General features: G+C 39.5%; 1 protein-coding gene across 1 annotated transcript in view; it reads left to right on the forward strand.

Annotated features, from left to right (window-relative positions):
* KCNN2 (potassium calcium-activated channel subfamily N member 2) overlaps positions 1–21,803 on the forward strand; it is a 274,148-nt gene that overhangs the window by 173,780 nt on the left and 78,565 nt on the right. The window contains exon 4 of the mRNA XM_040343654.1: positions 8,737–8,878. Within this exon, the coding sequence (XP_040199588.1) occupies positions 8,737–8,878 (142 nt within the window). The remainder of the gene's footprint in view (positions 1–8,736; positions 8,879–21,803) is intronic.

Here is a 21,803-nt window from a genome sequence, read left to right on the forward strand (position 1 = left end):
AAAAGGTAAATTGCAGCCCAGGTAATTGTTATTATTTAAGAAAAAGCTAATTAAGAAAGGAAAGACACTCGCAAACACAGGGAGAAATACGGGTATGTTCTACAAAGTTAGAAAATGTATTTTCAACTCTTGGGAAATAGCTTTTAGAAGACCTGTATCAATCAAGGACAAATTGATTCACAGCCATTATATTGGTAACAAACATAAAGATCCATGTTGAGTGAAAGAAACCTACAGATGTGGGTCATGTGCACATTGTAAATATATAGACAACAGCAATCAGAATGTGATACCTAATGGTAGAAAAGATATTTAGTAAACATTTTTTTTAAAGCAAGACAGCAGGCATTGTTTACATGCTTATTTTCAAATGGGGTTACTAATAAAAAGGGAAAATTGAACATGAATTCCAACTTTGAATTTACGAACATGTGCTGTATATGCAAAAGAGAATAGGGATCTATACTCACCAATAGCCAAACATGTGGCAGCGCATCATATTTACGATTCCTCTTGCATTAGATTTTGTGTATAGGATAAAGTACACCTTAAATCACACAGCAGAAATTGGGATCAACAACTATTACTGTTTGAAATGAGGTGGATCTACCTTGCTGGTAACAGCTGTCCCAGAATTAAATTAATCCACGGTATTAAACCCTTTTTATCGACAGTTGGCTCTGGTAATTTGGATCTGTTTGGTAATATGGTTGATTGCTAAGAGTAGGTATAGGCTTAAGAACAGAACTCCTCCCAAGACTGCTCTATCTTTTTAATGCCCTCCCTATTAGAATCCCGGAGTCCTTTTTTAATAGCCTTCTTAGAGCACAGAGGCGTTTCTTGTGGGCAGATAAGAAACCAAGAATTAAATTTAGCTTATTGACACTTCCTAAACACAGAGGAGGAATTGGTTTGCCTGACTTAAAGAAATACCATCAAGCCTCCCACATCACAAGAGTAATTGACTGGCACTGCCACGGCCAGAACAAAGACTGGGTCCAATTGGAACAAAACTTAACCCCATTTAACCTACTTTTCTACCCATGGTCAATCCACTCCAAGATAGATAAAAAAATGACACATCCTTTAGTGGCAAACACTCCTAACGTATGGCACAAAGTAGCAGGTAAATACAATCTGGCCTCAATACCTGGACCTCTAACTCCAGTCACCAATAACCCTGACTTTATCCCAGGCCTTAACCTGAAGAATGCACAGACCTGCACAGCCTTCCAATGCCTAACAAAATCGAAGGTCAAAACTTTAGATGCTCTGCAGACAGAATGGGATGGACCATTTCCCGGTCTCTGGTTTTATATACAAATGAAGGATTTCCTGATTAATAGCAAATATAGGACTTTATACTGCCTACCATTGTCGCCCTTTGAGAATCTCTGCTTTAAGAGATCTCCAGTAGCAAATACCACTTCCCTAGCCTATTCCTGGTTAAACCAGGCTCAGCATGCAGATGATTCAAAACATAAGGATAAATGGGAAAGTGATTTAAAAACTAAGATATCGAAAAAAACAATGGGAGAAGGTGTGTATTATGACTCACAAATGCTCTTTGAGCTCTAAATATCAGGAGATTACTTACAAAATTCCTACCCAATGGTATGTTGCGCCTCAGGAGGCCAGGAGATGGTCCCCTACTGCTTCAGATTTGTGCTGGTGTTGTGGTAACGGAATTGGCACCTTTCTTCATATATGGTGGGAGTGTCCACAAATTCTTATATATTGGGATGAGGTTAGAAAATGGATCAAATTCATTACAGAAACTAAATTAGAACTCACCGCAGCTTCATGCTTGATTAATATCAACACCATCCCCATAAGCATATACAAGAAATCTCTCACCAGACATCTTTTACTAGCAGCTAAAACACTTATTCCCCTACACTGGAAGACCACACATACACCCAAGATAAAGGATTGGTTATATAGAGTGAACCATATTCACAAAATAGAGGAAATTGCGGCCATGAAAAAGGAAAATAGCACAAGTTTTAATGAGACCTGGAAACCATGGATTTCATTCTCTTATTCCCCGGAGTTCCAAAAACTCATTGCATAATACTTTACTTACCAAATAATGTTGTCTATAGTAATTAAGTATCATTCCAGTAAAACCCTCTTTTTACTTTTACGTCTACGCATATTTGTTGTCAAGCTAGCCCACACAACTCATTCAATGAGAAAAAAAGGTGGTATATCACCTTACCTGAACCCTTAAGCTCCACTCAATATGCTACTTTCCCTTCCCTTTTCCCAAACCTATTCCCCCCCCCCCCACCCCCACTTCCCTTTCCTTATCCCAACCCTTTTATATAATACTTCCAAAGCTTATGTATGCTCTATGTAATGCTTACTCATTCACCTGGCTATGGGTTCTTGTTTTTAATTTCATTACTGTAACAACGGTTAGCCATGGATGTATGATATTCTTTATTACACATGTTTTTTATTATCTGTTATTGTATCATGCTTCAATAAAATCTTTGATTGTGAAAAAAAATTAAAATTAAATTATAATGACAAAATTGTGTTGAATAAATTATCTGGCAGGGTGGCACGATTACATGTGGGGTTCATTCCTATGCAGGGTAGCCTGCTTGTCCATGCTGTGTCGCCTGTTACTCTGCCCATTGATAGCAAGCAGAGTACAATGGGAAGATGAGTCAATTTTGGACTTTTGATTTGATAACTCTCTTCCTGTGAACACTGGTACTCCGGGAGGCTACAGACAGAGTAGACTGTGGAAGGATTTAAAAAGCAGTTTATAATTGTCTTGAAAAAGATGTAGGTTAGTAGATGTGAACTAAAATGTAGACTTTTCCCACCTCATTTATTATTTGTAAATTTTAATATTTTGAGGTCCTATATTTATTCAGTGACAGGTCTAATATGCGCTAGACTCCCATAAGGTTCTCTTTAGCCTCTCTGCCTGGGTTATCCTGACGGTCACATGTGGAAATGATATAAAAAAAAATAATAATAGTGAAACTGTACTATACTATTTAAGTATTTTTTTTGGGTGGAAGTGCTAACTAAGATATGCATATGGAATAATTATGTATTTGCGTCATTGTAGTTAATTGTTTATTTGTATCAATTTACAAAATGCAAAGTGGGCAAACAGAAGAAAAATCTAAATTAAATCAATATTTAGTGTGACTACCCTTTGGCTTCAATCAGCATCAATTCTTTTGCACAATACTGTATATCAGCTGTTACAGTGTATGTACATTTTATAATAACTTAACTAAGTTTTTTAAATAGTTTGTATCAGCACATGATTTTAATTTAAATTAATAATAAATAAATATTTTATGGTTTATTTTGATTTTGTGGAGTAGTGAAAGTCCCTACCTTTTTTCAATTTTTGCTTTTCTATAGTCAGATTATACTGTAAACTCATAAAACAATATCCATCAATAAACAAACCACAGAGAAGTGTCCACCAAAGTCAAATCAATACTGAGTCAGACGAAAACGCAAAGTGCTGATGTGCAGTTCAGTAATTGTGCAAAAAGTTAATCTGCAGCAACCAAATCTATGCTCCAATGAAGATCAATTTTGTGCCTAAACACATGTGCTTTTCCGAGTAAAATGCTAATGAATTAGCATATGATCCATATGCATATGATCTTTATATTAAAACAATTGTTATGAATGCTTCCATCACTAGGGATGTCTTAGTTAGATGTCACTGATCCTCCACCTCTCCTCTTTCCTTCATGTCACTTTGTTTAGTAGGACAGGCAAACAAAAAAAAAAACACTCCATAGTGTAAACATAGTGTAAACATTTTGCATTGGTCCACGCTATCATATGATTATGCACTTGCCCCTTAAAGAAGTATTAAACCTAGAACCTGAAATATATTATATTGCAGCGTACCAATCATTAGGTGTGATGTCTGCATCAGTTTTTCTTTCTTTGGCATTTTTCCCCTCTGTTTTCACCTGGTGATCTGGCCAGTAATACACCTCCTGCATAGTGTAACACAACTCTGGATGAATGATCACAGAAAGCACAGCAGGCAGCAGCACTTTCAGTCTTGGGGGGGCAGTGTTAAATTATTAGCAGATTTAGATGCACTAACAAATTGAAGCCAATCTCCAGCTCACAATTTATAAGCAGTTACAGCAAACAGTTTTTATTTCCTTTTGGGATTAAGGCATCAGTAAATAAAAGCTGATAATTTTAAAGGGGTTGTAAACCTTCCTGTTTTACTTGCCTGAGCCCCGAATTAGTGCGATCCCACGTCGTTCTCTTCATGCCTGATCGACTCTTCATTGGATAGATTGATAGCAGCACAGCCATTGGCTCCCGCTGCTGGCAATCAACTCCAATGACGTGACCTCCAGGGGGCAGGGCCGAGTCATACAATCTGCGGCTATGGATGCCGATTGTATGACATGGGAGCGCGCCCGCAAGGTGACCCCCTCGGGAGAGAGCTTCCAAGAGGTGGTAAGCTCTTGCAGGGAGGAGCTGCGAGAGACGCCGTAAGACCCCAGAAGAGGACAAGTAGGTATGATATGTTTGTTACTTTAAAAAATAAAAATTTGAAGCTTTAGTGGCCCTTTTATCACCTTTGTTCGTGTTAAGTGGTTGTCCCATCCATGTTAACTGATGCATTCTGCTGGATAGCTTGTGCTTTTAAAAAACAACAGATGTCTTGGCTGGATTACCAGGTGGAAATAAAAGAAAAAAGTCCCAAAAAAGCAAACTAATACAGACATCCCATCTAAAAATCGTTTGGGTTTAATACTGCTTTAATAATTTGGGGATATGTATGTGTGTTGCACTTTCATTTGATATTACTTATTATTTTTTATTGTTTTTTTTATACATCTGTATATGTGACATTTTGGGACTTATAGGCACTTATGGGGTATTTAAAAGTAGGAGGATTTGATTACATAGTGTATTAGGTGAATAAATATTTTAAATTTACCTGACTTAGGAGCTTTATCCACAATGTGTAAGTATACACAGCATGATTGCACATTGTAGCGCATTATCTTGCAAACCAACCTCTTTCATTGCTGTGATGTCCACATTGCCTCTCTTTGCTGGCACTTTCATGAATATCTGGTCTTCATTCGGTTTTAGAGTCTTCGGCCATCTTGATTGGCTGGACTGGGATTTGGGGAATTTGGGGAACACAAAATCATGCCAAGACTGTACACTGAGCTGACCATGTGGGGCTTAGGGCCCTTTCACACGGGGCGGATCCGTGTGCGGGCTCTGCTTTGCTCAGCGGGGATCACTCCATCAACCCCACTGAGTGGGCAGATGACAGGTCGGTCTCTGCACACTGTGCAGGGACCGACCTGTCAGAGTGCCGCTCTACCCTATGGGGGAATCGGATGACGACAGACCGTCAAGTCTGTTGTCATCCGATCCGCCAGATGGAAGGAAAAGTAGGGTTTTCCTCCTTCACACTTTGGCGGATCGGAGCGGGTCGGATGTCAGCAAGCATGTCCCCGCTGACATCTGTGGCTCCATAGAGGAGCATGGAGCGCCCGTTCAGGTCCGCCTAAAAAACTGTCAGGCGGACCTAAATGGTCCGCCCGTGTGAATGGGCCCTTAGAGATTTCTCTAATTATCATCTTTGCACATGTGCTGGAAATCCTGCACATGCACAGCTTGTTGGCAAAACCTGTGCAAGCACAGATGTGCTGAAGGGCTCCCTTGAAACCTGAAGCCCTGCCACCCATTTGTACACATACAGGAGGGCGAGGGAGATCATGTAGTCCTCCTCTAGGCACGAAATTAAGTTCTGCTTTTCAGAACAAATACATGTCACCAGATAAATAATTTAATAAAATGATGTCCAACTGTATTAGAGGGTGGGCAGAGGAGGTAAGGCAACATGACTTATACTTTAGGGTGAAGGTCCACTTTGTCAAACAGAAAAACATGAAGTCAGTGTGAGTAGGATAATTAAGAATAATACAATTATGAATAATCCTTTTGAGAATCACATGTGCTGCATCATACCAGAAGATAGAAAAGACAGAAAATGTTCAGTTAATTTTTTTTATACTATTTAGCATTTTTTTTTTTATCCCTTTTTGGATGCTGATTCATTGTAGTGTCTTTCCAGCCACTTCCTGTCTACATGCATGCACTGCACTTCTGTGTATCATTACTCAGGATAGGCTTCCTGATTGTAACAGTGGTGGAACATGTCTGCACGATGAGCGCTGGCATGGCCTATTATACGCTTCACTGATAATGCATATGGCAGTGTGGCACAACGTATGAAAGCAATTTGGAGAATGTTGTCCTATAATGAACAATGACATTTGTGGCACAGCTGCCAGGTGATTTAATGAAAGCTGCAGATTTAAAAAGACTGTAAATTATTTTTGATATAACACCAACATGTTAATGTTTATATTATATTTTACTGATTGGGTTTATAATATATATATATATATATATATATATATATATATATATATATATATATATATATATATATATATATATATATATATATATAGGCACTATTGGATCCCAAGCTCCATCATACAGGACTATATGCATAGTTATATTACTGGCATGAGGTTCAGTATCTCTTCAATTGATTATGCCTTGGTTTTTTTATTGAAATCTTGAGCCTTATTTTAAAATATTTTCATTGCATATGCAACATGTGTTTTATTTTTACTAGATTCTAATTATAATTGCAATTGTTATAATATTTTTTTTAAGTAATTGTGATCTTTTTTGTATGCACATTTTTCTTTATTTTTGTACTATACCCCTACACCCCCACCCTACAACTTTTTTGGAAAACGATTGAAACTATCGTCGCAATGGATACTTCCCTTTAAATTCAACCTTACAAAAAAATCAATGAAAAGTGATTAAGAAATGCCTACACACAGGTCATTTAGATGCTCTTGATTTATCTGAATGAATAGATTATCAAATGGGTTGACCAAATGTTTCTTGATATTATAGGGATGACATAGGACAAGAATCTTACTTTTAATTCTTTATTTAAAAGCAAACACATACCAGATTGTACTCAAAATTGCATGCAGATGCAAAGATCACACGTTTTTTTCTTATGATTATGAATGTAAAGTAAACACGCAGACTAGAAACTGATCAGAGGTTATTGATGCCTAGATGTCCATGCAAAATTTAGCACCATCATTATGTTTTGTTTAAATGCACAATAACACATTCACGCATCTTAACAATGATTGTAAAGGCTTTTTTAAATAAACATGATAAACAGTACTTACCTGCTCTATGCAATGGTTTTGCACAAAGCGACTCAAACCTCCTCTTCTGGCGCTTTAGGCTCCTCCTCTTTTCCAAGTGCCCCCGAAGTAAGCATCTATAGACATACACAGCAAGGTTCACCCTCATCTATCGCAACTCTTCATAGAATTTAATTGGCTTTTGTTTTTGTTTTTTTTCAAAGCTTAATTGAACATGCTGAGTTTAGAAGCCGATTGGCTACCATACACAGCTGTACCAGATTTTGCACTCTCCAGTTTTAAAAGCATCCCCATTATGTTCTATTTGATTGGCTAACATAGTGATCACACGGCTAGTAACAATGCTGATTGGTTTCCTATACCTGTATCTTACAGAGCAGTTGTTAGTTACAAGGCAATCACAGAACAAGTGGAGGGCACAGGTGTTCTGCCATAGGACTTTCATGAACTTCCTTCAGCACAGGGCATGGTGCTGAGGAATGTAAATAACACGGGTTGCAGGCAAGAATTGGTTAAAATGGAATTGGTTATAGTATATTTTCAATAAGCAGATATTTTGTCCTATTATTGTAACATTTATCTAAAAGTATTTTTATATGCTTGGCTTTCCTTATTCTTTCTTCTTATTATTATTGTATTTAATGTAAAGAGTCATGAATTATCCACTAGAGAAATGGTATGTTAGCAACAGCAATAACTCTGCAACAGCTGTCTACTTAACAACTGTTGAGATATGATATCAGTAACCGGGTATGCTGTCTTCAATGAGTTGGCCAGCTCTAGACTTTCAGTGTAAGGAAGAGCAGTAAAGTAAAGTCACAGAAGTTGATTTACCAAAACTGGAAAGTGCAAAATCTGGTGTAGTTCTGCAAAGAAACAAATCCGCTTCCAGATTTTTTTTTGTCAAAGCTTAATTATACAAGCTGAAGTTAGAAGCTGAAGTTTTGAAAAACCAACCCCACTGTGTAGTACTGCAAAGCAGTGTGTCTATGCAAATCAGTATGGCTAAGCCTATTTATTTAATGAGAAAGTAAGATTACTCTCATAGAATTATAAAACTTTTTACAGAAAAAAAATGAAAATAATTTGATACAAATATGATAAGATTTACAACAGGGAAATAGTTTTTACATATATATTGTATATCTAAATATAGAAAACAAAAACGGGATGTTGGAAGGAAGCAGCAGTAGTACAGACAGTATGGGCACAAATGTATGGATAGCTCTTCTGCTTGAACATGCCTGTTAGTAATTATACTCACTAGACAGCTGAACTGGCATCTGAATTTGTAGAAATTGCAGTTAGATGATGATGATTACGATGATCATGATGATGATGTATTGCATATAGTAGTGACTTTTATATTAATTAGATTTTTCCTGTTTTTTTTTTTTTTTTCAAATTTCATGATTATCATCATATTTCTGTTTATAAAACATAACCATTCAATTAATTGAGCTCTTTGTGCTTTTTTTTTTTTTAGATACCATGATCAACAGGATGTAACTAGCAACTTTCTTGGAGCAATGTGGTTAATTTCAATTACTTTTCTATCAATCGGATATGGGGACATGGTACCGAACACATACTGTGGAAAAGGAGTTTGTTTACTTACTGGAATTATGGTAAGAAGACATTTAATCACTATGACTTTTGTTGAACTTGATTGAGCATTGATGAAACATTGATGAATGAGATTGGTTCTTCTCCTCTACTGTATATTGCCTGCAACTCTAAGCCTAAAGTAAGCACCAGATCTCAGATTTTTCCTAAGCGTAGTTTTTTTTGCATATGTGTGACTTTAGTTTAGCCCTTTGCTTTAAAAAGTGCAAACTGCAGGTTTGTTGCAATAAAAAGAATATTTAGAAAATGGCTGGTGATCTCTCAGGTTGTTCTACTGAACAAGGACAGTGGGCCTTTTCATCCAAAACTATTTTTTTTTAGTATAGATTGAGTGAAATTACTGGGAACTAATTGTTTTCCCCCCCTACCACACCTGTGTGCATCCAGCATGCTGTAAAAGTGTGAAACATAATGACCACAGTAGGAGAACCTATCGAAGGCATAAGAGAAGCTGCAGGGTAATTTAACCCAGTTTTACTTTTGGGTGGACTGAACCTTTATGACATAGATAGATGCCGCCAAAAAGTTAGGTTCTAGGTGTGCTAAAAATTATTTCAAGTAGTAACTAACATTTTTTTTCTAATGTTTAAAGCGGGGGTTCACCCGAAAAACAAATTTGTAACATTAGATTGAGGCTAATTGTAGGAAGCACAATCGTGACGCGCTGTATGCGACGGTCGGAAGGCTGTCAATCAAATAGGAACGCCCAGTCCCGAAGACCATACCCGGAAGCGGCGGAGAACTTCTATCTCTAAAACGGTAAGTACTGCATTGATTTTAAAAAAAACACCCGATTGTGCTTCCCACAATTAGCCTCAATCTAATGTTAAAAAAAAAATTCCGGGTGAACCCCCGCTTTAAGTGCTAGTTCACACCAGATGCAGTAGTGTGCGTTTTTTTCAGCACTTAGTGCTAGTTCACGCCAGATGCAGTTCTGTACACTTTTCTGCGCTAAAAATGCATTCACAGTGTTTTCCATGTATTCCAATGGTTCTGGTACAGAAAAAAAGTAACGGGGAGGAAAAACCGCTCAGGTGTGGATGTCTTCAAGGTAATCACTCCTCACAGAACCACGGGTGCAAGCAATGCACGTATGAGGCAAAACAAAAGAAAGAATTCTTCTGGACAGCCCCACTCCAGAAAAAGTTTAAAATGATGAAGGAAAATCAAGGAAGACCCACTCCGAGCTGGCCAACAAATGGATGCAAGGTCCAGAATAAGTGAGCAATGGGGAGGAAAACCGCTCAGGTGTGCATGTCTTCAAAAGTAAAGCATGCTGCATTTTTTTCTGCGCAGAACTGTACTGGAACATAGCAAATTGTATTAAAAACGCACTGGAACTGCGTGTGGTGTGAACTGTGAACTGTAAGCAAAAACTAAACATTTTTGTGGTGTGAACTGGCTGTAAAAATGCATGCACAGTGTTTTCCATGTCATTCTATGGCTCTAGTTCACACCAGTGCAGTCAGTTCCAGTCAATTTCCAGTGCAGAAACTGACCTGGAACTGACTGCATGGAAAACACTGTGGCCCAGATTCTTAAATGAGATACGACGGCGTATCTCCAGATACGCCGTCGTATCTCTAAGTTGCGCAGTCGTATCTATGCGCCTGATTCTTAGAATCAGTTACGCATAGATTTCCCTTAGATCCGACAGGCGTAACTGTGTTACACTGTCGTATCGTAAATGCATATTTACGCTGGCCGCTAGGTGGCGCTTCCGTCGAATTCCGCGTTGAGTATGCAAATTAGGTAGATACGCAAATTCCCGAACGTACGCTCGGCCGACGCAGTAAAGTTGCGCCGTTTACGTTAGGCTTTTCCCGGCGTATAGTTGCCCCTGCTATATGGTGGCATAAGTGCGGCGTAACAATGTTAAGTATGGCCGTCGTTCCCGCGTCAAAATTTGAAAAAGTTACGTTGTTTGCGTAAGTCGTCCGTGAATGGGGCTGGACGTCATTTACGTTCATGTCGAAACCAATTATGTCCTTGCGGCGTACTTTGGAGCAATGCACACTGGGAAATTCCACGGACGGCGCATGCATTTTGGAATGGTCCTATTGGGGAGATTTTACATTTGCTTCACTTCTAATGCCCCGTACACACATTCGGAATTTCCGATGGAAAAAGTCCGACCGACTTTTTCCCTCGGATATTCCAATCGTGTGTAGCCCCATCAGATTTTTTTCATCGGAAATTCCAATGAATTCCATCGGAGTTTAGATATAGAACATGTTCTATTTTTCTCTGATGGAATTTCGTCAGAATTCCGATGTGATTTGGCCAGGCAAAAGCCTGATCGTGTGTACGCGGCATTAGAGACACAACGGTAAGAAGTCTCTCCAAAGCAAAAAAAAATGTGGGGGTACATACAGCAATAAAAACTGGCATTGGTTTTAACACTTCACTCTATCCAACACAATTTTCTTTAGAAACACTTTACATCTTATTAAGGTTGCACTGTCAGAAAACCACTAATAGTAACCTTTATAATATAATGGTTGTCCATGAGCATTAATTTGATTTATAATTGTCATTCTAATTCCAAGGTGGTGTTAGGATGACATGTTTCAATATTGCCTCATCCACCCTTCCACTCCCAGCTGCACGTTTTTTAAATGAAAGTACCCATACATAGGAGGGAGTGGACAGAAACACTCAGCTGTCAAGCCTCGTTCACAACTGTTGTTTTTTTTTTAGCTAGGGGGAGGGGCATTTTGGAGCATTTTCACTCATCACACATAGGGCAGCCTATCCACCTGAATGGACTGCCCTACACACAGCAATATTGCCCCAAAGAAGCTTCAGAACTTTTTTTTAGAGTGGAGCTTGATGCATTTTTTACTGCTATTTTTGGTGCAGCGCATTTCTGAAATGCAAAGAAACGCACAGATGTAAATGGAGCCTAGTGGGTTCTTGTGTTAACGCACCAATTTCACTTTCAGGCCCCATTCCCATCTAGCATAGTGGGAGCGCACATTTTGTGTCTTGTTTTTCCTGTGACACGCATAGAACAGCATGTTGATTTAAATTGGCTGCACTACATGTGGTTAATGGGACATTTTGGCTTTTTGTGTGTTTTTTACTGTGTGCTTTGCAGCATTTGCCCCTCGGTTTTTTCACATGCCAAAATGTGTGTTTGGTCTGCCATTAACAATTAATGGTACTGAAAGAATGACTAGTAATTTTAGGTGTATAAAGATGGTCATACACTATGCAATCTGATTGTATATTGTGTATTTAGTGAGAAGCGTGATCACTGATTGCATTTCATTTAAAAAAACATGCAGCTGGGACTAGGAGGGTGCACGATGCAGGGTGTGTGCTAATGAAGTCAGCTGGTCAACTCCTTCCTGTGTCATGACCTATAGTCTGATCAGGAAGAAGACATTACTAATGGAAACGACTGGAAACGTGAATTTAGACAAGAAAAGTAAGTGACTCTAAATTTAATGGAAAGCTTTGATATTTTTGCAGAACAAGTACATGAATGCTATATTGGTGCATTGGGGAGCTGGAATTTAGAAGAAAAAAAGTGTACAAAGGTGAACTTACCCTTTAAAAAAGGTTCATACAAAGACGTGTTTGTTAATTTACAAATAATGAGATACCTTTATGTATGGCTAGCTTCAGTTTTTATTTGGGCAGCTTTGTTAGCTTTCACCTGCTGTGTTTAACTTGACAGCAGTGAAGCAGAATGCTAAATAACAAAATATGGCTACAATAATTCCAAAACAGCTCTTTGTTCAGTAGATTGGTTTTCTGCCACTTAAAAACAAACAATAGCAGTTTTGTACTCCTCATCAGCGATTCCCTTGCTTTTGTGTTAAACGTATGGCGTGCCTGTCAATGGTGACAAATAACCAGGTGAGCTACTTGGCAGTGTTTCCTTGGAGCTTAAGGCTACAGGCTTTTCTTCTATTCTGGTTCTCAGGCATGATAGGCTAAAACTCATAGCAGCTAAACAGAATTTTTTTTACCTGATTTTGCCAAATAGCATAATAGAGTAAAAGGTTTTTGCCCCAAACAAAAAACTAGAGGTGAGATCAGCAGTGGTATCTGAATTGAAAGGGGATGCTAAGAAATGTTTCCTTGAAAAGGCAGACATCCCAACCTTCAAAAACATTTCAGGGAGGTGGCAAATTCATTTCAGGGTTTATTTTTTTATTTTTAATATTTTTTTTTCTATTTTTTTTTTTTTTACAATGCTTTTTGGGGGGAGGGGTTGGAGCAGTGGTCCATGTTGGTAGGGCAGGGGAGAGTGGTGTCAGTAGTTTATTAATTTTTTTTACACTTTTCTTTCATATTTTTTTGGGTGCTTTGGTGAGATATCAGGGGTCTAAACAGACCCCTTGACATCTCCTCTTTGAGAAATGGAAAGGGACTGAGGACACATTCCCCAGTCCCTTTCTCAGCACTAAAGATGAATGAACAGGAGACAGAGGCTCCTGTTCATTCATAAACTGAGCAGAGTAAACACAGTTTACTCTGCTCAATTATCACAGGACACAGGAAAGATCTCGCTCAGTGTCCAAGTCCTGACAGGGAAGGAGAGGAGCCAGCTGCGGGGGACAAGAGGGGGGCGTAAGTGGAGGACAGGGGCGGCAGTAGAGAAGTGAACAGGGAGGGGGGGGAGAAGGACATGGAAGGGGGCTGGGGGAGAACAGGGGGGTGGAGAAGGACACGGAAGGGGCCGGGGGAGGAGCACACAGAACAGCAGTGAATGATCGGTGCAGCAAAAAACCGCTGTGAACACGATCTTCCTGTATAGCTTTTTAGCTGACAGCCGTGGGATGGGGAGAAGAAGAAGCGTCTGGCAACTAAAAGTCTAAACAAAGGAGATTGGTGTTGACAGCTGTTTACTGCCCGCACCGATCATTCCCGGGAGATCGGGAGGCGCTTGCGGGTGTGCGGGAGCCACCGCAGAAATGCAGAAGTTTCCTGCACCTCGTGAGAGACTTGAGATGTCTGTAAAGGTAGATATTTATTTGTCATACATCAATCTAAGATTCCATCAATGCCTTTGCTGGCACAGTAACTGCCACTTCCTTAGGTTTGGTGTATAGGAAAATAAAAGGTAAAAAATATTAAGTATAATATAAACGGTACATAGCATAAATTTAATCATTAATATTTACTGTATAGTAGTCACTGTTTGAGATTTGGGATATCTACTATAGATTATAAAGGATTCAGTGATATATCGTGTTAAAAAATCTATGTATAAATGCTGTTATGTAAAAACTATTATATAATCATAAATCATAATCATAAAAAAGATTTGTGAATAATTAGACCCATGATGGTTATTCTATCCTCACTCCGGAACATAATAGCACATGGTTTTCTTGATATGTAGACTAATAAACTCAGTACATAATATATGAAATATATTAAAAAATTATGAAAAATGTTTTCTATTAGTGAAATGATTGTGTGGTTAAAGCTCATGATTAATATTTATACCATAGGAATGAAATAATAGTAGCTGGTAGTTCATGAATTTATAATGCTTTTTCAATTATTTTAAATGTATATATTTTGTCAAAATAATTTAAATATGCAAGGGTTAGGAGTAGGGAAGACTGCAGGTGACTCTTAAATGAGTTGTACATAAATCAAATGAAAAGCCTCTAGCTGGTATAGGCTAATAAATATTTGTAGTAAGAGTTTACCTGATTTGTTCCAGTGATTGGTAGTATTCTAAGACCGCTTGCCCTGCCTGTACTATTTTTGGGCAGATGGCATGTTTCACTAGATATTTGGTTTTTGGCATTTGGCATTTCAACTGATGCATATGCGGAAGAGGTACAAAAAAAATATTGCGCTTATTTTACAAAAATGTGTGAAGCTGCGATCAAAAAGTGTTATACTACACAAAGACAAATGTAAAGGGAAGGAGATCGCGCTAAGATTATACAGTGACAATAAATGGTGAAAAAGTTCAAATCAATATAGATAGTCCCGCCACACAGGCAAATTCATAAAACAATCTCCCAGGTGCACCAACGAATCCACAAGAAGAGTGCTTGAAAGGAAAGATCCTCCACCAAGGTTACAAAGGGCCTCTTACCGGATGGAATTGATCTCCAGATTATAAGAGATCTCACACAGCATGATAAGAGGTACTGGGATGATATCACATAGGCAGCCACAACACTGGAATCCTTATCAGAATATGTCCTCATTTAGCCAGGAGCTCCCATTAGAACATCCACAGGTATGCAAAAAACAAAAAGGCTCACATAGTGTAAAATCCTTTTTTTAATGGTAGGAAGTAAATGAAATCGCACTTACATGAAATGTATTAAAAACGAGCACATAAAAGCCGGCCAGCTTTGGAAACACAGCCCGTATCCGGGTAGAAGGTACGCGGTGACGTCAGCACGCCGCCTCCCAACGTTTCGTCGCGATAGGACTTGATCACGGGGTACGGGCGGCACTCTGAGTCACCGCGTATATACAGAAACAGACGGATGCAGCCTCGATGTGGAACGGCACCTGAAATCGAATCCGCCATCTTGGCTGCTGGAAACAATCATTACTGGTGCCACAAACACACACATTGTAAGGGCAACCAGACGGACATATAAAACTACGCTGACATAAAGGATGCACTGAGTAAGAACATCCGCTTGTTCAACAAATGTAGCATCCTCTGTGCAGTTTCGCTTTAATCTTAAATATTGGCTTTTGGGTACCGACTTTAACCATGATGTATGGTGGCAGCTATTCTTTGGAATAAAGGCATTCCTGTCGGTGGCTTTAAAGTAAGTTGATGTGACAAAAACGCCATCAGTGACAGAAATGGTCAAGTCTAGGAAGTTGACCTTCTCTTGACTCACCTCGTGGCTTAGATGAATGCCCCTGTCATTCATATTCAGAGAATTCAAAAATAGCATTAAATCAGACCTAGTGCCCTCCCACAGGAGGAGGATGTCGTCTATGTACCTAGCCCACAGAACGATCTGTGGCATGGCGGATTCGATTTCAGGTGCCGTTCCACATCGAGGCTGCATCCGTCTGTTTCTGTATATACGCGGTGACTCAGAGCGCCGCCCGTATACCGTGATCAAGTCCTATCGCGACGAAACGTTGGGAGGCGGCGTGCTGACGTCACCGCGTACCTTCTACCCGGATACGGGCTGTGTTTCCAAAGCTGGCCGGCTTTTATGTGCTCGTTTTTAATACATTTCATGTAAGTGCGATTTCATTTACTTCCTACCATTAAAAAAAGGATTTTACACTATGTGAGCCTTTTTGTTTTTTGCATACCTGTGGATGTTCTAATGGGAGCTCCTGGCTAAATGAGGACATATTCTGATAAGGATTCCAGTGTTGTGGCTGCCTATGTGATATCATCCCAGTACCTCTTATCATGCTGTGTGAGATCTCTTATAACCTGGAGATCAATTCCATCCGGTAAGAGGCCCTTTGTAACCTTGGTGGAGGATCTTTCCTTTCAAGCACTCTTCTTGTGGATTCGTTGGTGCACCTGGGAGATTGTTTTATGAATTTGCCTGTGTGGCGGGACTATCTATATTGATTTGAACTTTTTCACCATTTATTGTCACTGTATAATCTTAGCGCGATCTCCTTCCCTTTACATATGCGGAAGAGGGGTAGAGTGGCACGCACAGGGACCCTGAAGACAAAATACAGACATGTGTTGGCATGAGTAAATATGAACAATGACCTGCAGGTCATATTAACCACTTGACCACTGGGCACTTAAACCCACTTAATAACCAGACCAATTTTCAGCTTTCGGTGCTCTCACATTTTGAATGACTATAACTTAGTCATACAACACTGTAACCAAATGAAATTTTTGTCCTTTTTTCCCCACAAATAGAGCTTTCTTTTGGTGGTATTTGATCACCTCTGCAGTTTTTATTTTTTTTCGCTATAAATGAAAAAAGAATGAAAATTTGTTAAAAAAAAAAAAAAAAATTCTTAATTTCTATGATAAAAAAATTCAAAAAAGTATTTTTTTAAAGAAATTTGCCCTAAAATGTATACTGCTACATATCTTTGGTGGTCACAGGTGGCACTGGTGGGCACAGATGGCACTGGTGGGGCACAGATGGCACTGGTGGGGCACAGGCGGCACTGATGTAGCGCAGATGAGCACTGATCACGTGGTAAAGAGCCGCTTTCACTGGCCCTTTAGTTAGATCCTTGTTGCTGCGGGTCCCGTGGACCCAGCGAGCACCGATGATCGCGTGTGCGCGCCCGCTCGGACGCGCGGGAACAATTCTCCCAGAACCGCCTTGTTGCCGTAATTCGGCTATGAGGCGGTGATTAAGTGGTTAAACAGTGCTAAAAACATCAATGTTAAAATAGAATATGTTTATAAAAAGAGAAAAACTATGGGGTTGATATACTAAAGACAAATAGCTTGTTCACTTTGCAAAGGGATTTTCCCTTAGCTTAGTGAACTTGATGAAAATTCACCTTGAAAAAAATACCCAATCATGTTCAAGAAAAGTAAAACATTTATATTTTTTGCTTGCACATGATTTGATGATGGAAGTCAGCAGAGCATCAACAACTTTACTAAGCTAAGTGAAAATCTCTTGCAAAGTGAAATTTCCCTTGCAAAATTATTGGCCTATTCCCCTTTTAGTAAATACACGCCCTTGCTTGGAATTATCTGTTTGTAAATATGAACGTCTATATATATATAGAGGTGGATTTCATCATGTATAGTCTTGTAGTTTTGACAGTGTAGGATGTTATGGGTTTGATCATAGCCTAATCAGCTGAACCACAGTGTGCTGCAAGAGCTACATCCACCTTTCTGCTAGCCCTGCTACTAGGCCATCACTTTCTGTCTATCTGCTGACCGGTGTAAAATGACAGCTGAAATGAACTACTACACGGTGTAGTAGTTCATAGAGTATAATGTGTAAGCACAACCTGTAACCAACCAGTCATGTTGAAGCTGTATTTAATCAGCAAATTTCTGACATTGTCTTCATGATGGACTGCAGTGTCAAGATATCCGATCGATTACTCGTAGTGAACTGTGGAACCTTGCCTGTTTGATTTATTTCAGCTGTTGTTTCTTACAGGCTAGCAAATAACCGGTCAATGGAAATTGTTCCTTTGGTAGGTCCCTAAATTCTCCAAAGAATATTTTAGCCAAATGAATTGAGTTTGTTATGTTTCTGCCCACTAGAACATGTTCCTAGTGTGCTGTACAGTGTACATAAAATGCTGGTCTTTTAAGGACATTCCTCATATTAGGGATTAAACTCTCAATGAAAACCTCTTTAATACAGTTGCCTTGTGCAACCCGTTATTCGATTTCAATCTGTATGGCTGACTTAGAGTTAAAGGGAGCTTTACTATTCAATTTAGGATTAAAGTGCCCATAAATAATACTTTTGCTACATTACTCACCTCCTCTTTGGCACTGTTCCCTGCAGATATAGTGCTCCTGATCCTGGTTGCCATTCTTCCAAGTTGAAGGATGCCCAGTGTCTTCCAACCCATATTCTGCCAGCTCAGAATGTCAATTAAACTGCAGGACTGCATCTGTTACATTCAAGTGCTGAATGTGAACAGACATAGCATCATGCATTTCACACAGGCTGTGACCCAGAGTGAGTAGGGACAATTATTTTAAGCCTAATTTTGCTTTATATTTGTTTGATTGAGAATCATTTGCTGCATTTGTACTATCTCTTTACAAGTGGCATCTCTAAGCTACACACAGAAATGTGTTGTCGTGCACTGTGCAAAAAAATGAATGGGCTGCATTAATGCATTGCACTTAGCACAGGACATAACACAGATTTAAAGCGGAGGTTCACCCTCAAAATGAACTTTCCAGCATCCTTAAAGCGGAAGTAAACCCATCAATTTAACAGTTTGAAAAAGCAGTTACATTCCTGGCATGCCGGGAAAGCTAACTGTCACATTGGTTGTGCTCTCAACCAAACTGTCAAACCATCCAATGGCTGGTGTCATAACTGATCACATGTGCAGCATCATGGCAGTTGAAGATTAAACAGAGGCCAAGACACGCCTTAGCAGCCGTCAATCAACTCCTCTTCGCTTAGAAACGCCCATTCCCCGCAGGATTCCCTGCTTGGAGCCGGAAAACAAGGGCTCATATAACGATAAGTACAAGTAAAAAAAAAAAAAAAAACTGCATACTGCAGATGTTAGCAGTATGCTACAGCTAATGTCAAAAAGTGGATTTTTGGGTGAACCTCCGCTTTAACCACTTAAGCCCCGGACCATATTGGTGGTCAATGACTGGGCCACTTTTTGCGATTCTGCACTGTGTTGCTTTAACTGACAATTGCGCAATCTTGCGACGTGGCTCCCAAACAAAATTGGCAACCTTTTTTCCCCACAAAGAGAGCTTTCTTTTAGTGGTATTTGATCACCTCTGCGGTTTTTAGTTTTTGCGCTATAAACAAAAATAGAGCGACAATTTTGAAATGTTTTGATCAGGCATTTTTCCCCCTGACAGGACCGGGAGCTGTGTGTTTACACACGCAGCTCCCGGTTCTCGCTCTGTAACGAGTGATCGCAGGTGCCTGGCGGTGATCGTGCCTGCTGGGCACGCGCATCGGCATCAGGGGCGAGCGGCGCGTGCGCCCCTATTGGCTGAACGGCGAGATGACGTAGATTGAGAATGAATGAGCCCTTTCGATTTACTGCATGGGAGTGCACACTGGATTACATTTTAAAGGTCTGACAGTTAAGCCCTGTATACACGATCGGTTTGTCTGATAAAAACATTGGTGAAAAAAAATAGAACATGTTTTAAAATCTTCCTTTTTAAAAACGATAGAAAAAAAAAAACGATCGTCTGTGTGGTAGTCCATCAGTCAAAAATTAACGCATGCTCAGAATCAAGTCGACGCATGCTCAGAATCAAGTCGACGCATGCTCAGAAGCATTGAACTTTATTTTTCTCAGCACGTCGTAGTGTTTTACGTCACCACGTTGGAAACGGTCGAATTTTTGACCGGTGGTGTGTAGGCAAGACTCATGAAAGTCAGCTTCATCGGATATCCGTCGAAAAATACCATCGGATTAGATTCCATCAGATAACCGATCGTGTGTACAGGGCTTAACACACTGAGAATGATAAAAAAAAATCCTTAAGTACACTAAAAAAAGGTTATACGCATACAACAAAAGTATGGGAATTTAAAAAATATCAGTAAATGGAGTAAAATATAAGTTACTGTAATTTAAATGACAAAGATTTTTTTTTTTACTGTTGGAGTATGGAAGGTTTTGAAGGATATTAATGGACCTTAATCTCACTAAGGTTGAAAACGACTGGCCTAAATCATTCTTTTAAAGTTTATGGAATTGCATTGGGGCCATCTTTTTTTTGTGAGACTATCTAGTATGATTCCCAAGCTGTTAATCTTCTGTATATGTTGTGTTCTGAGGTTTTAATGTGAGTGTGATAATGAGGTTCAGATTTCTTGTGAAGCAGGGCATAGTATTTAGATACTGCATGTTTCATGAAACCTTTTGTAATATTACATCTATGTTGGCCATTTCTGTGTTTTTTGTGTAGTCCTTCGCATAGACCTTCATCCTCATGGGACTTTCAGCAGTTAGATTACATAATCTGTATCATAGATTAAGAAATATTTGATTTGGTTCTTAAGTACTAGTAGACAAATTTTTTGTTCAGTTATTAATCATATTACAGGTAAGAGCCGGGTAGGGGCAGCACGACTTTGGGGGCAATTCGGCAAGGCGATCTCAAGACGACTTGAGAGGCGACTTGCAAAATGACTTCTGTATTGAATAGGGCTGCAACTAACAATTATTTTCATAATCGATTAGTTGGCCGATTATTGTTTCGATTAATCGGATAATCTTAAAAAAAAGTGTGGTGTACAATTTAGTTAATATGTAAAAAAAAAAGGCAATTTATTCTTAAATATCCATACACAGTGGTAATGCCTTCTATTACCTCCACTTTCTCTGGGTTCAGATGCTGATCTTCCCTGCACAGTGTCTTTAAAGTGATTTTTTTTTTTTAACAAACTTTTTTTACTTACCTGCTCTATGTAATGGTTTTGCACAGAGCAGTCCAGATCCTCCACTTCTGGGGTCCCTTGCCGATGCTTCTGGCTCCTCCTGCCTTCATAGTGCCTCAATAGCAAGCTGCAAAGTATAGTATAGAGCGCCCGCTATAGCAAGGTAAAAAAAACTTCTGCCTTTAGAACAGGGGTGGGGAACCTTTTTTCTGCCAAGGGCCATTTGGATTTTTGTAACATCATTCGGGGGCCGTACAAAATGGTCAACTTAAAAATTAGCACCGCACATCTGGACCCCTTTTACATTACACAGCACCGCACCTCTGGACCCCTTTTACATTACACAGCACCGCACCTCTGGACCCCTTTTACATTACACAGCACCGCATCTCTGGACCCCTTTTACATTACACAACACCGCACCTCTGGACCCCTTTTACATTACACAGCACCGTACCTCTGGACCCCTTTTACATTACACAGCACTCTGGACCCCTTTTACATTACACAGCTCTGGTCCACTTTTACATTATACAGTACCCTGTACCTCTGGACCCCTTTTACATTACACAGCACCGCATCTCTGGACCCCTTTTACATTACACAGCACCGCAGCTCTGGACACCTTTTACATTACACAGCACCGCATCTCTGGACCCCTTTTACATTACACAGCACCGCATCTCTGGACCCCTTTTACATTACACAGCACTGCATCTCTGGACCCCTTTTACATTACACAGCACTGCATCTCTGGACCCCTTTTACATTACACAGCACTGCATCTCTGGACCCCTTTTACATTACACAGCACCGCATCTCTGGACCCCTTTTACATTACACAGCACCGCATCTCTGGACCCCTTTTACATTACACAGCACCACATCTCTGGACCCC

This window comes from Rana temporaria, chromosome 1 (assembly GCF_905171775.1).
Source record: "Rana temporaria chromosome 1, aRanTem1.1, whole genome shotgun sequence".
NCBI classification, from domain to species: Eukaryota; Metazoa; Chordata; class Amphibia; order Anura; family Ranidae; genus Rana; species Rana temporaria.